Here is a 23979-nt window from a genome sequence, read left to right as displayed (position 1 = left end):
TGGCTCTGCCACTTTGGCTAAGACTGCTACTCCCCAGCAAGGAATTCAGCCTAAATGTGTTTTCTTTAAAATGTGAAGCCAAGATTTAACATTTTGTCTTTGTATGGAGGAACATTCAGTCGGCTGAACCCCAGCCTGAAGTCTGAAGACACTAGGCCTACCATATGTCTTGCACAATATTAATCCCAGTTCAAGTCGCCACCAGAATCCATGGCTACCATTTGGGAATTTCTGGGCTCAAGCAATTCAGAGGAGAGGGGAATGGGCTTGACTTTGTTCTCTGCTGACACTCACCTCGTCTGTCTCCAGGGTGATGGCATTGAGGCGGGACTGGAGATGCTGGAAGCGGGAAACTAGTTCATTTCTCAGGGGACCCTCGGCCCGAACCTCAGACACCTGGAGATGGCAAGGAGAGAATAAGTACCAGACAAAAGGATATGTTCTATAGGGGGCTAGGAATAAGCAGCCCCTTACCTCGTCGCCCTCATGAGGCTGGTAGTCGAAGCACAGGGGAGGACAGTAAGCTGCAGGGTTGGCCTCCATCAACCTGGACTTGTCCCCCAGTGGGTCCAGGGCATCAATGGCTCCTTCAATGGTGCACAGGCCCTGCTGCCAAGACGCTTGGGCCCGGGACTCTGCTGCTAGGTAAGTCCTCAGCACTTTGCCCAAGGAAAGGTGGAAGCCAAGGTCAAAACACTGGGAAGCGTGAGACAAAAGATACACCCTTAAAACCACATTTGCACTCATCCCTAAAGTGAACTTTTGAATGGGTTGGTCAACTCTGTTTCTGAAAGATGCTCCTGTGCCTTTAATAGCGGCATCATGCAGGAAGGACTGCAACATACAGCAGGCACAGCTTTAGCTGTCCTGATAGCTGCACCTGTTGAATTTCTCTATGCTATGCAACTGTTTACAACCAAAATGTCTCTATCAGAAAACAGAGTCTGATAATATATGTAACATAACACACAATGACATTGATAACAGTGCAAATTATGCATTGTGCCTGGTTTGCAGGACAGGATCTGGAATCTTTTTGGTCCAGCTTTTTTCTTTCTCATGTTCCGAAGGCTAGGAATCCTAATAACAATGGAGGAAGCTGAGATGAACAGAGAAGTCGTACCCCCAGCTTATGTTTCTAACCTGACAGCAAAAACTGCCCGTATATTTTCAGAGGTTCCCCCCTCTCTGCAGAACTAGAAACTTGGGCTAGAATTATAAACTGAGAGCTAGAAACTTGGTGTTTTCAAATGAATGAAAATTACTTGCTAAGGTAGCATATCACCTGCTAAAGCCTTTTCAAGCACACCCGCCAAGTACTCAAAGGGAAGGCATGGCGAAGACACCTGCGCTTCTTGAAGTAGCTTGCCAGTCATGCTCCTTTCTCCCTCCACCCTTGCAGGAATCCTGGGAACTGTAGTTCCATAACAGTAGCTGGGCAGCGCTAACAGAACTCTCAACGTTATCCCCAAACTACAATTCCCATGACTTGACCCTGATAGTTGGTATAAAACCAATATGCAGTTGTTATGTGAACATCCCCTTAGTGGCGAAAAGAGTGAAAATTTGTCACAGCACAGAAATAGCCCAACTAAATGCATGGCACTTATTTTTGTGCTGCCAAATTTTACGGTTCTTGCACCGGCTGGGGTGGAGGATGGACTCACGTCTAGCAGGTCAGCAACATCGCGCACGTAATAGTTGCTGATGGCAGCATTGGCAGCGTGCAGACTCAACAAGTAGTCGTTCCGGGCCTTGGCACATTTCAGCTTGCTCTCCATGAACTTGGACTGTCTCTGCAGGGGATAGAACCATAGAATTGTAGAGTTGGAAAGGACCCCCAGAGCCATCTAGTCCAATCTCCTGTGATGCAGGAATTCGTAGGAGACTCAGTTTGGCTCAGACGGCAGCCAGCCAGCCCTCCCTCCCATCAGCTCCCACCTTCCCCAGTTAGAAACCTAGTTCTTGTACAGGCTATGTTCTTTTCTGACAATGGCAGCAATTCCCCCTCATAAGTCTACCTGCTTGCTAGCATCATTCCTATAGCAATAGCTTGACAAACTGTTGAGCTAGAGAAAAAGCAGCTTTGCACTATATTTATTTGTTTAGGTGGACAAGGGGGATGCAAGAGACAGTTAACCATCTCCTGCTTCAAAGTAACCCCTTTAAGATCCTCTCCTCCCAACATCCTATTATCCCATAATCTTTCCCATGTTACATAATAGTAACCCTCACTGAACACAGTAGGACTTGTACTACCGGTATAAGTCTGCTAACAATGGAGGGGAAGGACAAGGAGAAACAGATTCATGGTAAAGAGCCACTCATTGATGGATTTATCTCATCTTCTTCTAAAGCCATTCAAGAGGGTGGCTATCACTGCATCTACAAAGGTTCAGAGTTGCACTGACATCAGAGAATGATTCACTGGTTATCTAAGTATATTACAAGAACTGTGTTTAGTTGCAGAGTGTGTAACCCATGTTATTATCCTTTTAAGATACTGTACGGGTTAACTTTTGTATAAAAACAGCCTTGGGAGATGGCCCCAGCCAGTCTGTGCCAAGGAGCATGAGGTCGCAGAGCAAGCAGCCAAATCAGCCAGCCACTGCGGAGAAGTAGCCTGTGGCCTGGAGCTCACGGACTGACATGATGACTAATTAGCAGGAGTCCATGAAGACTTGCTGCACACTTTCTGCTGTGCCTGTGAAACAGAGAATGAAGATCAGCTACTACCCACCCCCTGCTCTTCTGAAGCACCTTGAAACAGCAGAGCCAAGATAAACCATGGAGCTGGGGAGGAAGGATGGGGCCGGTTCCAGGGGTTCCTGGCTTTACGCACTTTTGCTTTTACGTGTGAACCCCTAGGACCAACCATTGCATGAGATGTAAGTTATTTGTGGTGGTGGTGGTGGTGTTATAGCTCTTTATTGGTATTTTTAATTTTACACCCTGCCTTTTCCCCTGGCAGGACTCAAGGTAGTTTTCAAATAAAAACATTTTTGAAAACCCTTTTAATGTGCCAACAGTCTTAATTTAAAGCTCATCCTGCCTCTGACGCCAAAGTTTTCTCTGCCACAAGCTACCAGCAAATTTCAGAGTGGATTGGTGACAGCGGAAAATAGGAGAAGCACAGGGATCTAAACCTCTGTTTACAAAGGGAAGCTGAGGGAACAGGTATCCCTAACAGTCCCTCGGTATCTCAAAATGACACATTAGATTTGATTTTAAATCTGTTTAAAAGGCAGACAATGAAGTTAAACTATTGAATAAACAGACCGGCCTACATGAGCAATCCTATGCATATTTATTAACTTCCGTAATATTCAATGGCCTTACTCTAAAGTACAGTGGTACCTCAAGTTACAAACGCTTCAGGTTACAAACTCCGCTAACCTGGAAGAGTCACCTCAAGTTGAGAACTTTGCCCCAGGATGAGAACAGAAATCGTGCGCTGGCGGCGCAAAAGCACACCTCTAGTTAATAACAGTTTCAGGTTAAGAACGGAACTCCGGAACAAATTAAGTTCGTAACTAGAGCGCATGGATCTGTAGCCCTCATTATTAACAGCGAACAGTTACCCCAAGAACCTTCTGGAATATTTAGAGAAAGCCTCACACTCAGGCCCCCAACTCCATTAGGCCCCCTCCCCTACCTTTTCCAGCAGCCGCTCAACTTTCTTGAGTGAGGTGCGACGGGTGGTCTTATCAAGCCCTGCCCCACTGGGGGACCCCCCAGGGTCAGAATGCCTCCCGCCACCACGCTTCTCCTCTTGCCGCTCAGCCTCACGCAGCTTCGCCTCTGCATTCAGGCAGTCAATGCGGTACGTCTGATAAGACTTCATGGCCTGTGTGGAAACAGTGAACATCGAAAGCAGACTGACTTACAGCATAGATGCCAAGTCTCCCGTTTTCCCCAGGAAATCGCCGTTTTTCCACCTGTTCCTAGCTGAGCTGGCTGCCTCTATGGAGGAGCCAGGCTGTTCATGTGAAGGGGCCTGAGCTCCGTGGCAGAGCCTAGGCCTTGCACTCTCAGGGCTCAAGGATAAATCCCCAACAGCCCCAGGTGAAAGAATCTTGGGAGCAGGACTAGGAAAGACCTCTCTGCCGGACAATAAGGCAGCTTCATATAAGACTACTTTTTAAAAAAATAATTTTTATTAAATTTTACATAGAGAAATAGAAAAACAAAAGGAAAAGAATTTTTTTTAAAAAAAGAGATACAAAAACACAAAATGCAAAAAAGAAAAAGACAATGTATATCACCTCCTACTTCTTCCAGCATTTTCCCTTTCTTACTATCCTAGTTTATAATTAACTCTTATCATTTCCAAATCTCATCTGAATATCATAAAATTACATCTTATCACACATTTCATAACCTTATTTTTAAAACATTCTTACTCATTGTATATTAAAAAATGAAGGAAAAATAAAGAAAAGAAAGGGGGAAAGGCCCAAATTAAAAATAAAAAGGCATAAAACATCATCTTCTCCCATTTCTAATCCAAATCTTTTGGACTTCCTCATTTCCCCCTCTTGAGCAGGACTAGGCAAGACCTCTCTGCTGGACAATAAGGCAGCTTCATATAAGACTACTTTTTAACCCAGGAAAATCTTCTCAAAAGTCGGGGGTCGTCTTATACGCCGGGTCGTATTTCTTATACGGCGAGTATATCCCGAAATCTATATTTTAACTGGAAAAGTTGGGGGTCGTCTTATACGCCTAGTCGTCTTATACGCCGGAATATACGGGTATATAAATAGCCATAAATAATATAATAGTTGCCTGCAACACTCATGTAACCACACTATTTTGTTACAATGGTAATCAATGTGGTACTACATTCTCACCCAAGTACAAAAGAGCATTAGCCTAACCATTTTCAAAGCCACATGACGTGGTTTGTATCAGGAACCCCATTACAGTCTGCAGGCAAGATTGCCTCTATTGAGCTACCTGGGACAGTGTGCTCACTCTGGCTTTGAAGCCTAGTCAATTAAGCATCCGCATCATTGACTTACTTGTACGTTGATTTTCCTTGGCAAACCAAACTCAAAACGTCAGGACAGAAAACAGAAAATTTTAAAGGCAAAACATATCAAAGAAATGGAAGTAAACTGTCACCCAAACAATATTAGTAGGTCAATCAAAACTCCTCATACTAATAAATATTCTATTAGGAACAGTCCTGCTCTTGGGGACCCTGGGTCTCAGCTATCCGTGGTCACAGCCTTGGCCTCGACAACATCAACACAGGGCAGATTTCATTTCACTGCTTTAAAAAAAAACTGCAATATCCAACAAATATCCCTGGAAGAGAGGTGAGGATTTTGCACTACAAAGCCACAAACAAAAGTCTATCTAGGCCCATTGCTGCAAGGAAACCAGTGTCATTCCACAACTACCATCACTGGTCCTGTGCTGCAAGAGCCCAGAAGGGTGGTGGTCACCGGTGGGAGTTCTTGCTTGACACTTACCATCTGCAACTCTGAAATTGCCTTCAGTAGCTCGTCCTGCATCTGCTGCTCCATCTCTTTGCTCTGATCAGAGAATATAAAGGTGAGCATGTCAACACAATGTATATTCCCTGGCTATGTGTGTCTTGAGATTCTAGACAACAAGTGCAGGAAAAAACATGGAATTTGGGACTGTAGCATGCTGAGAATCTCAGATTTTATGTTTAATAAACACAAGTTTCTAATCCTTATAGCTATGAAATAAGTTTGCAATTGTGTGACTAATGCTTAATAAATATCAGCTGTGTGAGTGTTTCTAAGCAGGCAATCCCAGTCAAAGGACAGGACTTCAGTGTTCTACATAGTTTCTTGCTCCCCCATGTGACTAGCAAAAGCAGAATGCAAGCAAATATATACATTTCCATAATTGACCAAAATTAGAGAATTCAGCTTTTCATTGCTGAACCTTGGTTACCTTGGTGCATATTTTTAAGTGCAGGTCCAAATCAGGTCAAATGGTAAACCATAGTTTCCACTATGTGAAAGTGATATCCAAACTCAAGTGATAGTCCAGGGGTCAGAGTTTACACACACACTCAACTTGAGAAGAGCCTAAATACAACAACATACTAGGCCCAGAAGGTATGGTGGGCAGCCATGATACTATGTCCCTTCCTCCATAAGTACACCCTGCCCCCCCATTTTTATTGGCTCTTTGCTTCTACATCCATGTTTGAGATCACCAGCTGTTGTTTTCCCAGCTTAGGGGCTGAATAAGGTGGCTCTGTGGGTTAAACCAGAGCCTAGAGCTTGCCGATCAGAAGGTCGGAGGTTCGAATCCCCGTGACGGGGTGAGCTCCCGTTGCTCGGTCCCTGCTCCTGCCAACCTAGCAGTTCGAAAGCACATCAGAGTGCAAGTAGATAAATAGATACCACTCCAGCGGGAAGGTAAACGGCATTTCCGTGTGCTGCTCTGGTTCTCCAGAAGCAGCTTAGTCATGCTGGCCACATGACCCGGAAGCTGTACGCCGGCTCCCTCGGCCAGTAAATCGAGATGAATGCCGCAACCCCAGAGTCGTCCGTGACTGGACCTAACGGTCAGGGGTCCCTTTATCTTTACCTTTACCTTGCCACAGTTGCCTAGCAAACACAAAAATGGTTCCCAACCACTTCTGAAATTAACCTGGAAGCAATTGGGGAGCATGTAGTGGCATAGATGGTGAAGAGCCACAAAGAGGCTTTCTTCTAAGACATTTCCGTTTGAAAGCAAACAAAATAGCTGGCTGAGGACAAAGTGAGGCTTCAGCAGAGGCTAAATTCCCAGCAGCTGCCACCACATGGCACATTATTTTAGGCCTGGCACCCTGGGAAACTGCTCGTTTTTTCTTACCTTATCAGGAACCTGCCCTTCTATCATCCAAGCTACCTACCTTCCGAGCCAGCCTCCCAACATCTTCACTGATGTGCACCAATCGCAGTGCCAAGTGGCCTGTGTAGATTTCACTCAGTGCTCCGTGATCCCGGCTTGCCTGCCGCGTCTGGTTGAGAATTGTATACCAACAATTCAGAGGAGACGGGAGATTTTGGTCCTTCCTGCGGGGGAAAAGCAGGGATGCTTTTTAATCTTTGACTAGATGAACTACCCACCTCTGTTGTGCCTTCTCCTTGTCTCTCCTAAGCCTCTGGTTCTTTTTATTTTGTTTTGTTCCACCACTATCTAAATTTGAACGGTAAGCCAGGGATGGAGAACTTGTGTGACCTTCAGAGATGTAGATGATGGTCAGAGAAGATGGAGGATGGAGTCCAGCAACAACTGGAGGGCCATGTGCTCTCCCATCCCTGTTGTAAGCTCTCCAGGGCAGTGACCTCTCTTTTACTTATGTCTCCTATATATATATAGGTTTTATAACTAGTACAAAAAATATAGAAAACATAGAAAAACAAATACTCTTTCACATTTGAGCAAACATATCATCAAGCTTTAGTTTCCTTAACAATATAATGCTCCAATATATTTTCTTACTCTATCGACTTCCTCCTTTCCCCCCCCCTTCCACGTTTCTATTTGTAACTAATATAGCACTCTCTACTTCTTAAATCATTTCTTCTTCTAAGATACTCATTATAAATCTTATTCTTGATCCATTTTAACCACAAGTTTTCCAATATTTCAAAATATCATTTGGGTCTAGAACTCATAATAATTATTTTACATTTAAATTTTATTTCCTCCTTACTATATCTAATTGCTTCTTCAGCCTCTTTGTACTTCCACTTATGTCTCCTTTTTAACTTGTTGGCATCCCTCTGCCTCAAGAGACAATAGAGTGTGCCTCCAGGGGTGAAATCAAACCACTGTTAACAGCACCAAAGTGACCTCTGCGGGGCGCAAGCCTGGGCAGTGTGCATGGAGGTCCTGAACTGCCCAGATGTCAAGACTCCCCTCTCGGCTCTGCTGACATCATCCAAAGGAAAGCAGAGCAATACGTTTGACAGAAGCTTGGCTGTAGGAGTTGTCGGAAGGAGGTGTACATACAAGGCACCATCTTAGGGCCTCTACTCCAGATTTGTGTAGGGTTTACTCCTTAGCCTTTTCTTCTCCCAAAAATATCCTGCAAGGCTGTGGAGGTTTAGGATCAGCATTTCCCTTCTCCTAGATGGGCTATCCTCCCAGGCTGACGGGCCCAATCCACCCTTTGATTGTCTTCACATGGTCTTTTGCTTTAAAAATAGTTATGCAAGCCTTATTGGACTTTTGAAATAGGGATACAAATGTTCTAAATAAATAGCTGCTTTCATGTGCAGTGATGACGCTCTGTAAATTGTAAGTTACATAATGGTCTCCTGTTGTCCTAGCAGGGAATTTCCAATACAGTAATTTAAAATGGATTATCAATACAGTGGAACCTCAGTTTATGAACAGCTCGGTTTACGAATTTTCGGTTTACGAACGCCGCGGACCCATCTGGAACGGATTAATTCACTTTCTATTACTTTCAATGGGAAAGTTCGCTTCAGTTTATGAACGCTTCAGTTTATGAACAGACTTCCGGAACCAATTACACCCATGCTTCGGGTTAAGTATGCTTCAGGTTGAGTACTCCGTGGACCCTCCTGGAACGGATTAATCCACTTTCCATTACTTTCAATGGGAAAGTTCGCTTCAGTTTATGAACGCTCCAGTTTAAGTACTCCGCGGACCGTCTGGAACAGATTAATCCACTTTCCATTACTTTCAATGGGAAAGTTCGCTTCAGTTTATGCACGCTTCAGTTTAAGTACTCCGCGGACTGTCTGGAACAGATTAATCCACTTTCCATTACTTTCAATGGGAAAGTTCGCTTCAGTTTATGCACGCTTCAGTTTAAGTACTCCGCAGACCGTCTGGAACAGATTAATCCACTTTCCATTACTTTCAATGGGAAAGTTTGCTTCAGTTTATGCACGCTTCAGTTTAAGTACTCCGTGGACCGTCTGGAACAGATTAATCCACTTTCCATTACTTTCAATGGGAAAGTTTGCTTCAGTTTATGCATGCTTCAGTTTAAGTACTCTGCGGACCGTCTGGAACAGATTAATCCACTTTCCATTACTTTCAATGGGAAAGTTTGCTTCAGTTTATGCACGCTTCAGTTTAAGTACTCCGTGGACCGTCTGGAACAGATTAATCCACTTTCCATTACTTTCAATGGGAAAGTTCGCTTCAGTTTATGAACGCTTCAGTTTAAGTACTCCGCGGACCGTCTGGAATGGATTAATCCACTTTCCATTACTTTCAATGGGAAAGTTCGCTTCAGTTTATGAACGCTTCAGTTTAAGAACTCCGCGGACCGTCTGGAACGGATTAATCCACTTTCCATTACTTTCAATGGGAAAGTTCATTTCAGTTTATGAACATACTTGCGGAACCAATTGTGTTCCTAAACCGAGGTACCACTGTATTCATTTTGTCACTTTTGATCACTAGTTGGTTCACCCCCAAGCACACATTTCACTCTTGAGCTTCATGCAAACATCCTGATGGGACTGGTCAAATGAGGAGGAAGTGCAGGAGGAGCTTGGGAAGTTGGAGGTCTCTGATCCTGGAAGGAGGCCAGCAGGCTAGGAGGCTATGGTCAAAACTCACAGGAGGCCTTGGACCCTAGAGAGGGTCCCAGTGGTGTAGACCAGAGGGAGGAACCGAGTGTATTGCCAGAACAACAGCCCTCCCCAGTGCCATCAGATACCCCAAGCATTACCTTGCAAGGCTTTGGCTCTGTCTCTGGCACCACTCGCGGTCAATAAAGACTAGAGCCTTCCTCCTTAGGGGAGACACCTGGAGATAGTTCTGACAGTGAGCTGTCCCTGAAGATGCAGAGGTGACTGTGCCAGTGTGAACAAACACACTGTGCTCGGCCTACTCAAAGGAATGCCCCTTGCTTGCCTAGTCTCAAGTCAAGCCTGCCCTGCTCTTCAAAAAGAAAGCACAGGCCATGTGTCAATTGTTGGAACTGCAGTTTATGCCCAGCCATGTATCCTACAGCTTTGCTGTGCCTTATGAACTTGTAGTTCAAGTTCCAAGTCTGATAAGGAGAGGCACACACAATGTCACACAATTCACTGGTGACAGCCGCTCCTCAGACATACCTACACCACAGGCTAAAAGCTGGCTTGGCTGTCAGTCCCAAAATCCAGGACACTTGCAAATCAGTAACAGAATTATCAGCACCCTTCCTAAACTACAATTTCCAGGATTCACTGGTGGCAGCCACACTAACAGTGTAAAACTAATATATGTTTATAGTGTAATTTGCCTCATTCCCACCATATAGCATGTGAAGGTAACAAGTATAACTGTTCACAGAATACCAAACACTGAGTTCCTGTTCCACTTTCTGTTGCCTCATTGGGGTGAAAAGATTTGGCCATCTGCTCTGCACGAGCTGCTTGTTAACTTTGCATTATCAGAGTTCTCTCTCAAAGGGTGGAGATGATGTTGCTGTGATGGCATGGTACCAATTATGCATCAAAACAGGAACTGGGGTGACCTGGAAGTATCATGATGCATGTGATCTTTTGGTTATTTGTTGTAAATATGGCTATATAAAAAATAAGGATGTCAGGGAATTCCAACAAAAACAGAAATGCTGTTGTTGCCTTCAGTCTGCAAATGATTACCCCCCCCCCATTTGCACTGCATTTCTTTTGCATTGTAACGAACGGGGTAGAATAACATAACAACAATGTAATTTGTTTAAGTTATGTAATTAATTATGTCAGTTAATTCTGCCACAGCAGACAGCAAGAGGAATATTGTAGGTTTTTGCAGAAACTGAACTGCAGTGGAACAGAAACGGTGTTTCATATGATGATGTGACGGGAAGCTCAGCGAGACCAGAGTTTGGTGATGCAAGGCCTCAGAATTCCACCAAAGTGCTGGCTGGAGCCTCTCTTTGATTGGCTGCAAGTACAGCTAGCCAGGAGTGTGGGGGGGGGGAGTCCCAGCAGGAAATGGAGAGATGCCGTTCTTGGCATTCAGCTAGTTAGGAGTTTAGCTCCTGAGCTGTGTGTGTAAGATCCACTCTGAGGAAAACATCTACAGTCAGAGAAGGAAGATTGAAAACAATGAGTGGAGTATACAGACAAGACAAAAACTAGGAAGCTGAATTGGGGACAGGAGAAGAAAAGGTGTGAGGGAACTTTCTACTTGGGTCTCCATTCAGTAAGAAGGCAAGAGGTCTTCTAGAAAGAGGAGAATCCCAAACCAGTTGCAAGGGGTGTGATGACCTCCTGGGCCTGTTACACTGCTAGAGATTTATAGAAGGTTGAGAAACTGACAAAAAGTACCACCTTGTTTAAGAACCCAAATATTAAGACCTAAGCTGTAACACCTATACAATTAGCTTAAGAAACTGAAGTGAAAATAAGCTGTGTATTTGCCAGTATCTTTCTCCACTGCTCACCACATTTTAAAATGATAAAACAGTCACTCAGACAAAGGCTAATTCAGGCATTCCTTGATGTGTTGTCAGTGAAGAATGCCTCATGTCTTCTCAAAGGAAGGTTATAATAACTACAGTTCTTAGAACTTAGTATTCCAGTAGCCTTGTCCTCAGCTCCTGCCCCCCAACCACCTCCCGCAATTCCCCCATCATCATTGTCCTGGGGCCTCCTCTGCCAGCATATACCCGTCTCCACCTGAAGTTCTGGTGTTCCTTGGAACCACGAATCTTAGCCGAAAAGCGTTCTGACAGCTTCTCCAGTCCCCGGGAATACTCTTGCTCCACCTCAGCCTTCCGGCGCAAGAAGTCAGCCACATCTTGGAGTAACTGCTGGCGACTCTCAGCCTGGGAGTCAAGACCTCGGACTTGCTCCCCCATCTGCCAGCGCATTTCTGAAAGAGAGGAGCAAAGGTATCAGCATCTGAACTGGTCTAGGATACAGGGTCCTAAAACACTCTTTGGGCACATCCAGACTGCCGCTGGTTTATGGAAAGGATTCAAGCCTCCTGGAACTTTATGCTTAGACATTCAAAGCACTCTGTTACTCTAGGACAGAGGTCCCCAAACTAAGGCCCGGGGGCCGGATGCGGCCCAATCGCCTTCTAAATCCGGCCTGCGGACGGTCCAGGAATCAGCATGTTTTTACATGAGTAGAATGTGTCCTTTTATTTAAAATGCATCTCTGGATTATTTGTGGGGCATAGGAATTCGTTCCTTTTTCTTTCTTTCAAAATACAGTCCGCCCCCCCCCCCAAGGTCTGAGGGACAGTGGACCGGCCCCCTGCAGAAAAAGTTTGCAGACCCCTGCTCTAGCATAACTTTCCAAAAGAATCAGATTTCTTGCAGTTTGGAAAGTGAATAGGAAACCACGCTGGTAAGTAAACGTAATTGTGCCCAGTGTGAACCACATTTTGTAAGCCTCCCCCATATTGTTATCTATTGCTATTGATAGCTATTTAAATCAGAACCACAGATTTAGTATTAGAATTAAATAAGAAAAGTTACAAATAAGTTTTATGAAGGTGATTTCAATCTAATTAAACTGAGGCTCCAATAAACGCTGTAATTTCACAAAATCACATTATTGTAATTTGTTAACAGTAACTTTGAGCTGAAAATCATTACAATTTAAAAAAAATCATAAATTTAAATATGATTTTTCATATTTATTTCACTCTCAAAAATCAAAATTACCCACATGGGATTAATAAAACAATTATTCACAGTTTGTAACAGTTGAAAGCCAGTGACCTATCTTGGAACACTGTAAAGACCAGGCAAGAGCCATTTTATATAGCCAGAAAAGCCATTTTATAAAAGCAAGCTAAAAGCTAAAATCTATTTCTCTTTCTCCGGCTTGCAACAGCAGTATCAAAAATAGAATTTTGCAAACGGCAGCAAGCTACTGCGGTTAGGGTATTTTGCAAGCTTTAAGCTATTTATGAGAAATGATCCCCTGACATTTGCCTCAAAACTTAGATGAACCACGATAAGCAAGCAAAGAGCAGGATGTTCAGCTCCCCACAAAACTAGTTAGTTCTCGCTTCTCCAGGATGTGCCCACCACAGGACTCCAGGTGCGACACACTGTTATGAGCTGTCAAGACCACTAACTCTCTTGCGTACATTTCTAAGAAGGGGGCCGTGGTTATCGGAATTAGTTAAGTGTCAGGAAGTTTCTCTCAATAATAAGCCTGCAGCACCATCTAGTGGATAGGGCAGCTTGGAACCAAACAAGGCAACCACCAATTTTCATTGGTTGAGCTTTAATGAATATGCATCAGGAAGTATAAGAACTTGCTAGCCATTGGTTGGGGGGAGGTTACTGGGTTGGAAGAGGGGTTGGGCCTTGCTTGTGCTAAGAGTATAAAAGATGGATCAATTTTTGGTCACAGCATGCATTTTTTCCATTTCTAAATGCATCCAACTTGCTTTGTACAAAACAACTTGAATCTATATAAACTTTCTTGTTAAAAGAATATCGCTGCCTGGCTTTCATTTCTGGTCAATCTCTGAAGTCCTGGAACTTGCTTAACAGCACCTTACATTTCTGGTGCCCCAGGTGACTCGGATCAAAAGGACCTTAAGTCCTTAATAAGACCAGAAGGCAGCTCCCTTGCCCTTTATGGGCAGGGCGGGGCGGCAGCCAACCGGCTAACCAGCTACTCCAGCGCGCACCGAAAACCTTTCTTCGGAGGAGAGCGGACGGCACTTGGACCCCCTGCGCCCTGCACCAAAGAGGCAACGGATTGAAGAACCGAGGTTGAGAGGACAGGACAGAAACCAGCCGGCTGGGGGGTGAGTAAAACAAGCCCTAAGGGGGAATAGGAAGACCTCCTTTTAATTAAGGAGAAGGGAGATCCTGATCACATCTCCAGCGTGTTGGTGGTAACAGGGGAAGGATTGTCCCCCTGACAAGCACCCACGCTTAGGAAAAAGGAAGAAAGAGAAAGGGGGGGAACCGGGAGGTTAGAGTGTGGTGCAGCGTCCAGCAAAAGAGGCACCTTTGGTGTGCATGTGTGCTTGACAACCCCAGGGCATTCCCCTGGGGTAGTAGCAACCAGTACCTCGGTTCTCAGCCGGGCGACCGCGTCTGGGCAGGGAAAGTTGCGAACTGAGTCTGTGAGTGCTTGAGTGTGTGAACGCTGCACAGGGCCATACTAAATATGGGAGGGGGAGGCTCAAAGGGTCCAATGACCCCCCTTCAATGCATGCTGAACAACTTCGATAAGGGCTTCTCCGGTGACTATGGCATAGAAATGACACCAGAACGCTTACGGAACTTGTGTGAATTAGACTGGCCAACGCAAGGCACCGGGTGGCCCTCAGAGGGGAGTTTTGATAGGTACCTGGTCGGACGTTTGTGGGCCAACATCATCAAGGACAAGGGAGGTCATCCCGATCAGATACCGTTTGTGGACAGTTGGCTGAACGTCATAATAGAAGACCCCCCTTGGCTGAAGAAATGCAAGACTGACCAATGCAAGGTCATGGCCCTCGGGAATGAAATTAGAGGAGGACAAGTAGGAAAATGTCTTAAGAAGCCCATCTACCAGGGACCAGAGGCAGAAGTCCTCGCTCCACCCCCATATGTTCCAAGTGCCGTGGTGGCCCCACTGGGAGACCAGGGACAAGCACCCCATGTCCCCAACGCTCCACCGCTGCCCCAATATGTGGCCCCAGGAGCCGAAGCAGGAGGCGGGGTGCCCTCAGCCAGCCCAGAAAGCAAAGGGACAGAGCCTACTGAACAGGTTCTGGAGGAATTATACCCCAATCTTAAAGAATTGAGGGAGAAAATGAGTAGGTGCCGGTCCTCCACCACCATGTATCGGAAGGCTGAAGAGGCTTATCGCAACGGGCGAAATAAGGCATTGGGGGACTACATAAAGCGGTCCAGGTCCACCGCAGAGGCAGGAGCAGCAGTCCTGACACCCCTTCGCGTAGTCTGGGACAATCCACCACCGGCACCCCCTGCAGTTCAGGGAGGACAAGGCGGTGCACAAGTTGACCCTCCACGTAGGACATTCACCCTCCAGTACGTCCCCTTCACCACCACCGATTTGATGAATTGGAAGACCCACACCCCTGCATTTGCTGAGAAACCCCAGGCAATGGTGGACTTGCTGTCCTCCATATTTGCAGCCCATGAACCTACCTGGCCAGACTGTCAGCAGCTGCTGAGCACCCTTTTTACTTCAGAGGAGAGGAGACGAATTAATTCACAGGCATGTGAACATCTAAAAGATCAACAGGTGGCCGAACGGGACTGGCCTGGCCGCTATCCCCTGACCGACCCACATTGGGACCCAAATGTCCCAGACCAGCGCACTGCCCTGACAACCTACCGAGAAACTCTCCTGCATGGCGTTCGTAGGGCAGCTAGAAAACCAACAGACTTGTCTAAAGTCTCGACTGTAACACAGAAACCAGATGAAAGTCCCGGTGATTTTCTTGAGCGCCTGATGGAAGCCTATAGAATTTGGACCCCTTTCGACCCTGAAGACGCTGCACATGAGTTAATGGTGAACGCCTCCTTCATAGGACAGTGTGCAAAGGACATCAGAACAAAGATCCAGAAACAGGCCGGGTTCCAAGGCATGTCTAGATCCCAAATCATGGCCATTGCCCAAAAGGTGTTTGAACAGAGGGGAGATGTGGAGAAGAGAGAGAAAAAGCAGTGGATGAAGGAAAAGGCAGCGGTGATAGCCGCGGCAATGGCTCACACCCCAGTGACCCGGGAGGTGCGCCGCAACAACTCAGAAACCCGTGGCCGAGGGGGCGGAAGAGGTCAAGCCTTAGGAAGAAACCAGTGTGCGGTGTGCAAGCGGGAAGGGCACTGGAAGGCCGAATGTCCCCAGAATCAGCCAGGAAGAAGGGGAGAAGACAGAGGACGAGACCGCCGTGGCAGAATAGTGGAAGGAAGATACGCCAGAGGACCGGACAGGACAGACCTTGTGGGCCTGGCAGCCATGGGAGAATACCAAGACTAGGACGGACCGGGTTCCTCCTTTGTAGGCACTCAGCAAGCCTTTTTAGGTTCCCAATCGGAACCCATGGTCCAGATTAAATTAGGGAACCGACTCATGGACTTTATGATAGACACCGGAGCTCAATATTCAGTGGTCACCACTCCCCTCCAACGGGAAAGCCACAGAACAGTGAGCATAGTGGGAGCAACTGGCAACCACTCAAGAAAACCTTTTCTACAACCCTTGGACTGTCAGATCGGGGGGCGACACCTGACCCACCAGTTCTTGTACATACCTGAGTGTCCCGTACCCTTATTGGGTAGAGATGTCCTCTCCAAACTACAGGCTCAAATTACCTTCACCCCCAAAGGACCAGAATTGAAGTTGCCCCCACAGGCAAGCGGCATAATGTCGGTCACGGTGCCCAGAGAGCACTCATGGGAACTTCTGGCAGCCTTAACCACCGAAACCCAGCAAGCCGTCCCCAATGACCAGATCCCTAAAAATCTTCAAGCGCCACCGGGTGTCTGGGCTGAGGACAATCCCCCAGGATTAGCCATCAATATACCACCTATCATAGTCAAATTGAAGCCTTTTGCAACCCCCGTCTCTGTTAAACAATATCCCCTACCACGCCAAGCAGTGGAAGGTATACAGAAGCATCTAGACCGCCTGCTCCACTATGGGCTACTCAAACCTTGCCAATCTGAATGGAATACCCCTTTACTTCCGGTCAAAAAGCCCCAGACCAATGACTATCGTCCGGCACAGGATTTGAGGGTCGTCAACCAAGCCACAGAGACCCTCCACCCCAACGTGCCCAACCCATATACTTTACTAAGCCTCATCCCGCCTGAAGCTACCTTCTTCACCGTGCTGGACCTCAAGGACGCCTTCTTCTGTTGTCGGTTGGCTCCCCAAAGCCAGCCACTCTTTGCCTTCCAGTGGGAGGACCCACTGACCGGTACGAAGGGACAGCTTACGTGGACGAGACTTCCGCAAGGCTTTAAGAACTCGCCCACTCTTTTTGGAACGGCATTGGCACAGGACTTAGCAAAGTACCCCTCAGTACCTGGCCAAAAGGTTGTCTTGCAGTACGTTGATGATATAATCCTGGCGGCAGTAGACTACGAGACCTGCGCAGAGGGTACCGAGGAACTTCTCCACTTGCTGTGGGAAGCTGGCTACAAAGTGTCCCGGAAAAAGGCTCAATTGTGTCAAAAAGAAGTCAAATATTTAGGTTTTAATGTGTCACACCAGCAGAGGTCACTGCGACCTGAAAGAAAGGAAGCTATTTGCTGCATGAAGGAACCTACCACCAGAAAACAGCTGCGGGGATTCCTCGGAGCGGCAGGTTTTTGCAGAATCTGGATCCCAGGCTTCAGTGTCTTAGCAAAACCCCTGAACGAGAGTACCAGAGGCGGGGAAAGGGACCCTTTCGAGTGGGGACCAGCCCAGCAAGCAGCTTTTGAAACTCTTAAGCAATGTCTGATGGCGGCCCCAGCCCTGGGTCTGCCCAATCCCGGGAAAGCATTCCAACTTTATGTGCATGAACAAAGCGGCGTCACTGCCGGAGTATTAACACAGAAGTTAGGAAGTTGGAATCGCCCTGTCGCCTACCTCTCCAAACAACTGGATCCCACGGCCAAAGGCTGGCCACCCTGTCTGCGAGCTGTTGCTGCAACAGCAACCCTGGTGGCAGAAGCCGATAAGTTCACCTTCGGCCAGGAGATGTATGTGAATGTTCCCCATGCAGTTCTCACCCTCATGGAATATAAAGGGAACTATTGGCTGACCAACCCTCGCATGGCCAAGTACCAAGGACTTTTGTGTGAAAATCCCAGGATACATTTAAGGGTTGTCAACACCCTTAACCCGGCCACTCTACTGCCATTGCCTGACACCGAGGACACGGAGCACCATGATTGCCTCCAAGTGATGGATGAGGTTTACTCCAGCAGACCAGATTTGAAGGATGAGCCAATGAAGAATCCCGATGTAGTGTATTACACGGATGGCAGCAGCTTCATCCTAGACGGCATCCGAAAGGCAGGATATGCGGTGGTAACTAATGAGGAAGTAGTGGAAGCTGAACCATTGTCCCCTGGTACCTCTGCCCAGAAAGCCGAGCTGATTGGACTGACCAGGGCCCTGCAATTGGCAGCTGGATGCAAGGCTAACATCTACACAGATTCCAAATACGCCTTCTTGACCCTGCATGCGCATGGAGCCCTGTGGAAAGAACGAGGCCTGATTGGGGCCCACGGGCAACCCCTGAAATATGGGCCTGAAGTTGAGACGCTACTGGAAGCCGTATGGGGCCCCGAGGAGATTGCTGTGATGCATTGCAAAGGCCATGGGAGAGGACGGGACATGGTCACCAGAGGCAACCGAAAGGCAGACGCCGCCGCCCGTGCAGCAGCTCTGAAACCTCTACCAGCGGTCACCGCAGCCCTCATACCAGACCTCACTCCAGACGATGTGGAACCACATTACACCCCAGATGAAGAGCAGTGGGCACGCCAGGAAGGAGCCAGAGTCCAGAAGGGATGGTTCCTTCTACCAGACAACCGTGTTTTTGTGCCCCACCAACTTGCCAGCATCATTGTGAAAAATCATCATGAGTCCACCCATTTCGGAGGTCCGGCAGCTAGGGAACACCTTGGGAGAATACTCTACATCCCCAATTTATCCCAACTGACTGCTGCTATCTCCCAGAGGTGCATCCTGTGTGCCAAAAACAACCCCAGGCAAGGCCTTCTACCTCCACCAGGCGTGCAACACGTGGGCTACACACCTATGGAAAGCTTGATTGTGGACTTTACTGAATTACCCCAGGCAAGGGGAATCAAATACTTGCTTGTGTTCGTCTGCACGCTGACTGGCTGGGCAGAAGCTTATCCCACCAGGACTGAGAAAGCCCGGGAGGTGACCAAGAAACTGCTACATGAACTCATTCCCAGATTTGGCCTCCCCCGGAGTATTGGCAGTGACAACGGCCCAGCCTTCATTGATAAGGTGGTGCAAGAAGTGTGCAAGGCGCTGCAGATAGACTGGAAGCTACACACAGCCTACAGACCTCAAAGTTCGGGAAAAACTGAGAGAATGAATCGCACCCTGAAGAACCATTTGGCTAAGCTGACCCAGGAGACAGGCCTAGCCTGGCCAGATGTCTTACCTATTGCCTTGTTCCGCATCCGGTGTGCTCCAACCAAGAGACTAAAGCTCTCACCCTTTGAACTCTTGTATGGCCGACCACCCCCTTTCGTCCGTGACATCCCCGCAAGTTTGGGCCGGGTGGGAGATCACATCACCCAGGAACAAGTGCAATCCCTGTCCCGTGTTTTTGCTTCTCTTTCCAGGTACTCCCTCGAGCGTACACCGTGCAGTCTCGCTGAGCCGGTCCACCAGTTCCAGCCGGGCGACAGCGTTTGGGTGAAGGAGTGGAAGCACGATCCCCTCATCCCCAAGTGGCGAGGCCCATATACCGTCCTTCTCTCCACTCCAACTGCGGTGAAAGTGGCCGAGGTGATTCCCTGGGTGCATCACACGCGTCTGAAGAAGTCAGAGGGTGTTTGGACTTGCAAAGGCAACCCGGCTGACCCTCTGAAACTGACTCTCTCCAAGAACCCCTGTGTCTGACGCTACCGGGAGAGCGTTGGGCCACGGGCACCGAGATCCTGCGGCTGATCAGCACAAGGACTTTTCCTCTTTCTACTTTTCCTCTATTCTGTATTGATTTGTTCTATGTCCTATTGGTCTGCCCCCACCGGGCCATACCAACCTCACTGGCCTGCTGACCTCTGCTACGACTGGTTTGTCTTGCCGGTGGTGAGGGACGGCGTGCTCATTGGCTATTGGGAACAGGGATCTAACGCAGCTAAGGTAGTAAAACACCCCACGTCCCCACTGTGGCTCCTCTACCACAACACTGCCCAGCGTGCGTGGGTGTTGCTCCTGCGGGAAGTTGCAGAGACGGTCGAAATCTATCGAGTTCTGGACCGCTCTTGCTGTTGTGGGGGGGTAACCAACTGTCCATCGGGGGGTAGAGCTGTGTACCAACCCCACTTAATAGACCAGGCCCTAATCTTGGTCCAGGTGCTGCATGGGAGGGAGCTTGAATCAGGTGCACATTGAAATTGCTGAACAGGTGCCAGTAAATCCGGCAGCTCCACCTGTGACTGTTGTAGTGGCTCGCACCTCCCAGAATTCCAAAACAACACCTGCGCTTGTAGGCCTGGTGACTCCACACCTAATACCCTTGGATGTGGCAGGGTATTCTTGTGGCTGCATAAGAGTGGCCACCCCAGGGTTTCAACCCCCATACGCCCTAGTCAGGGGCCACATAGGTGACCGCCACCCAGTGGGTCCGGCAGGAAGACAGACAGGGCTCCTAGCTCCGGAAGAATCCAGACCCTGGTACAGACCCTGGTATGCCGACGGCCCCGAAATAGCGGAGATCCTGGACCTTGCATACCTTCAGGCCCAGGCTGGACTCCGGCGGTGGTATCTAGGCAATTAGAGGCAGGGACCTCCTCCTATGCAGAGGCGCCCTTCACCCTCAGACCCCTACCAAGAGGACTGGTCGGAGCTGCAGTGCTATAAGTGGTTTGTCCGACCAGTGATCCGAAGGGGCGTCTTCCTCTGCGCAGGAAGCTTAAGGTGTGGCCACCATAGCTACGTCCTATTCCAACACCCCTGCCTTCCTTTGTGGCTGGTTTACAGAGCCACTGAGGCTCAGGGATGGGCTCATAGCCCCTTCATCCTCATCCGGAGAGTAGGTCCAGCATTTGAACTGTATAGAATTTACTGCCACCTCTACAGCTACCGAGGCTTTGCGGTGTATCAGTCCCAACTTAGTGAGGGAGCCGAACAGTGGTGTCCACGGATGGTCACTTTTCCCTTTATTAAGTGGGAACAATTCGTTTGTCGACGCTGTTCACGCCCCAGTAGGACCGGAGGTTAGAGTCCCACATGCCCTTGCCCTGGTGGACCCCCATCTCTCTGGGTTGTGGTATTACCTCGTTTGTGCTATTTCTGTGTTGCTGGTACAGCCATTTGTTCTGGGGCATCAGACATCCCTCTGATCAGGATGAGGAATCCGATCATACCCTGCCTCCTGATTGTTCTCACCTCCCAGACTGCCACAGGGTGGAGGGAGAACACCTTCCTGAATCTGACCTCTGCTGTAGCAAAAGCCCTGAACCGGTCAGAATGCTGGGTATGTGTGCATGTGCCTATGCACCTAGGACAGGGAATTCCACTAATAGGAGTTCCCCTTTTTATGAACAAGAGTCAGTTTCATGATTTGATGGCCACTCGCCAACGTCTGGGCACCAGATACACCAGATACGTGGTCCCCCAACACCACATCTGGCGTATTGACAGGGTCGAAGAGGGAGGCCCCTGCATCCATAGGGAGATTCCACCCCTCTCGTACGTCTCGGAATGGACCAGACGGACCTATGCATATGCCCAAGATCCTCTCCCGGAAGGGAAATTTGTGGGCAACTACTCGGGGTGCACCAGTCTACACAACTACACCAGACCCCCCCCCATAGACCCAGTGACAGGGTCGACTAACCCATGGGTAACAAACCCATGGACGTTTGCCTGGTCGGTTCCGGGGAAGAGAGAGGGCTGGTTTTGGCTGTGTGACCACACTGCTTACAAGACATTGCCTGCTAATTGGTATGGAACCTGCACCTTGGGTACCCTGGCCCCGGGGCTCACAATCCACGACACCCTCCCAGGAAGAGAACGCACTCGCTTTCGTAGAGCAAGGAACCCCTATACAGGTAACCCCCTGGTGGTCAGGAAAACCAAATTCCACTCAGGCGTTAGAGCCTTCCTACCCTGGCTTGGGGTTGCTGAACTAGAACGAGCACTGGTCAATGTCTCAGCATCGCTGGAACTCTTCGCCAATTCCACTGCTGATGCTTTAACCACCCTTCAGGGGGAGGTAGAACAGATGGCCTTGATGGCCAACTCTACGGCTGATGCCTTACTGGCCCTTCAGCTAGAGGTCAGACAGATGGCCACAACCTCTCTGCAGAACAGGATGGCTTTAGACTACCTACTGGCCAGCCAGGGAGGGGTATGTGCCCTCCTTAACTCTTCCTGTTGTGTGTACATCAATCAGGACCAGCGGGTGGTCACCGATATTGGAAGGATTAGGAAGTTAGCAAATGTGTACAACCAGAGCACCCGGGTGCAGGGTGATGTTCAAAACATAAAAAAACAGGCTGATCTGTACCACAAAGTTAGCCTAGATGGTGAAGGGCTCCCCAGTGTATGGAGTTGGCTTACTTCCTGGCTCCCAGGGTGGTCATGGTTAAAAGAGATTCTGCTCGTTGTATTGGTTTTCTTTATTATTGTCTTAGCCTTATCATGCATTGTGCCTTGCCTTATTCAGATTGTACGCCGAATGGTAAGCCGCTCAGTTAATGCAGCTACACGTACTCGTGTCCTGGCTCTCTATGATCTGGTACCTAGAGGTTCATCAAGCGAAGATGCAGAACCATAAATGGTTAGCATTTCGTGATGAAAAGGGGGGAATGAAGGAGTGAAAGCCAGTGACCTATCTTGGAACACTGTAAAGACCAGGCAAGAGCCATTTTATATAGCCAGAAAAGCCATTTTATAAAAGCAAGCTAAAAGCTAAAATCTATTTCTCTTTCTCCGGCTTGCAACAGCAGTATCAAAAATAGAATTTTGCAAACGGCAGCAAGCTACTGCGGTTAGGGTATTTTGCAAGCTTTAAGCTATTTATGAGAAATGATCCCCTGACATTTGCCTCAAAACTTAGATGAACCACGATAAGCAAGCAAAGAGCAGGATGTTCAGCTCCCCACAAAACTAGTTAGTTCTCGCTTCTCCAGGATGTGCCCACCACAGGACTCCAGGTGCGACACACTGTTATGAGCTGTCAAGACCACTAACTCTCTTGCGTACATTTCTAAGAAGGGGGCCGTGGTTATCGGAATTAGTTAAGTGTCAGGAAGTTTCTCTCAATAATAAGCCTGCAGCACCATCTAGTGGATAGGGCAGCTTGGAACCAAACAAGGCAACCACCAATTTTCATTGGTTGAGCTTTAATGAATATGCATCAGGAAGTATAAGAACTTGCTAGCCATTGGTTGGGGGGAGGTTACTGGGTTGGAAGAGGGGTTGGGCCTTGCTTGTGCTAAGAGTATAAAAGATGGATCAATTTTTGGTCACAGCATGCATTTTTTCCATTTCTAAATGCATCCAACTTGCTTTGTACAAAACAACTTGAATCTATATAAACTTTCTTGTTAAAAGAATATCGCTGCCTGGCTTTCATTTCTGGTCAATCTCTGAAGTCCTGGAACTTGCTTAACAGCACCTTACAATTACAATTTAAAAAAAATCATAAATTTAAATATGATTTTTCATATTTATTTCACTCTCAAAAATCAAAATTACCCACATGGGATTAATAAAACAATTATTCACAGTTTGTAACAGTTATATTAATGACATGTGGGTGATTATGATTTTACAGCATCTTGAAGACTAACACTTTAATTATGGTATTCTTTTAGCTTGTGCTGTTTTATCTGTGTAAGCTGCTTGGAGTCCTGGATTAGGATAAAGGCAGGATATAAATAATAATGATAATGATAATAATAATAATATGTAATAGCTCATTCTGGAGCCCTGTTCTGATTTTGAGATGCTGAATTGTGACCAATGTGTTTAGAATCTGATTATTAGCAGTTCTAAGGTATATATGCTTAACTGAATTATGGATTAAGTAGAAGCTGGCAAATGTGGCCTCTTTTTCGCTCTTCAAAATATGGCAACTGTAAGGGGCAAAGGGGGAATTAAAGGGAGAATTAAAGAATTAAAGGGGAGGAATTAAAGAACCTTTTAATGAGGGTGAAAGAGGAGAGCGCAAAATATGGTCTGAAGCTCAACATCAAAAAAACCAAGATCATGGCCACTGGTCCCATCACCTCCTGGCAAATAGAAGGGGAAGAAATGGAGGCAGTGAGAGATTTTACTTTCTTGGGCTCCTTGATCACTGCAGATGGTGACAGCAGTC

General features: G+C 47.4%; 1 protein-coding gene across 3 annotated transcripts in view; it reads right to left on the bottom strand.

Moving 5' to 3' along the window:
- ARHGAP4 (Rho GTPase activating protein 4) overlaps positions 1–23979 on the bottom strand; it is a 66389-nt gene that overhangs the window by 29642 nt on the left and 12768 nt on the right. For all 3 annotated transcript variants that reach the window (XM_035140828.3, XM_088658626.1, XM_088658625.1), the window contains exons 2-8: positions 11637–11832; positions 6890–7052; positions 5481–5543; positions 3656–3847; positions 1668–1796; positions 475–696; positions 295–396 (exon numbers count right to left, since the gene is read on the bottom strand). In XM_035140828.3, coding sequence (XP_034996719.2) covers positions 295–396; positions 475–696; positions 1668–1796; positions 3656–3847; positions 5481–5543; positions 6890–7052; positions 11637–11832 — 1067 coding nt within the window. The remainder of the gene's footprint in view (positions 1–294; positions 397–474; positions 697–1667; positions 1797–3655; positions 3848–5480; positions 5544–6889; positions 7053–11636; positions 11833–23979) is intronic.

Source organism: Zootoca vivipara, chromosome 15 (assembly GCF_965207765.1).
Source record: "Zootoca vivipara chromosome 15, rZooViv2.hap1.1, whole genome shotgun sequence".
NCBI classification, from domain to species: Eukaryota; Metazoa; Chordata; class Lepidosauria; order Squamata; family Lacertidae; genus Zootoca; species Zootoca vivipara.
This window is presented reverse-complemented; position numbering and strand designations above follow the sequence as displayed.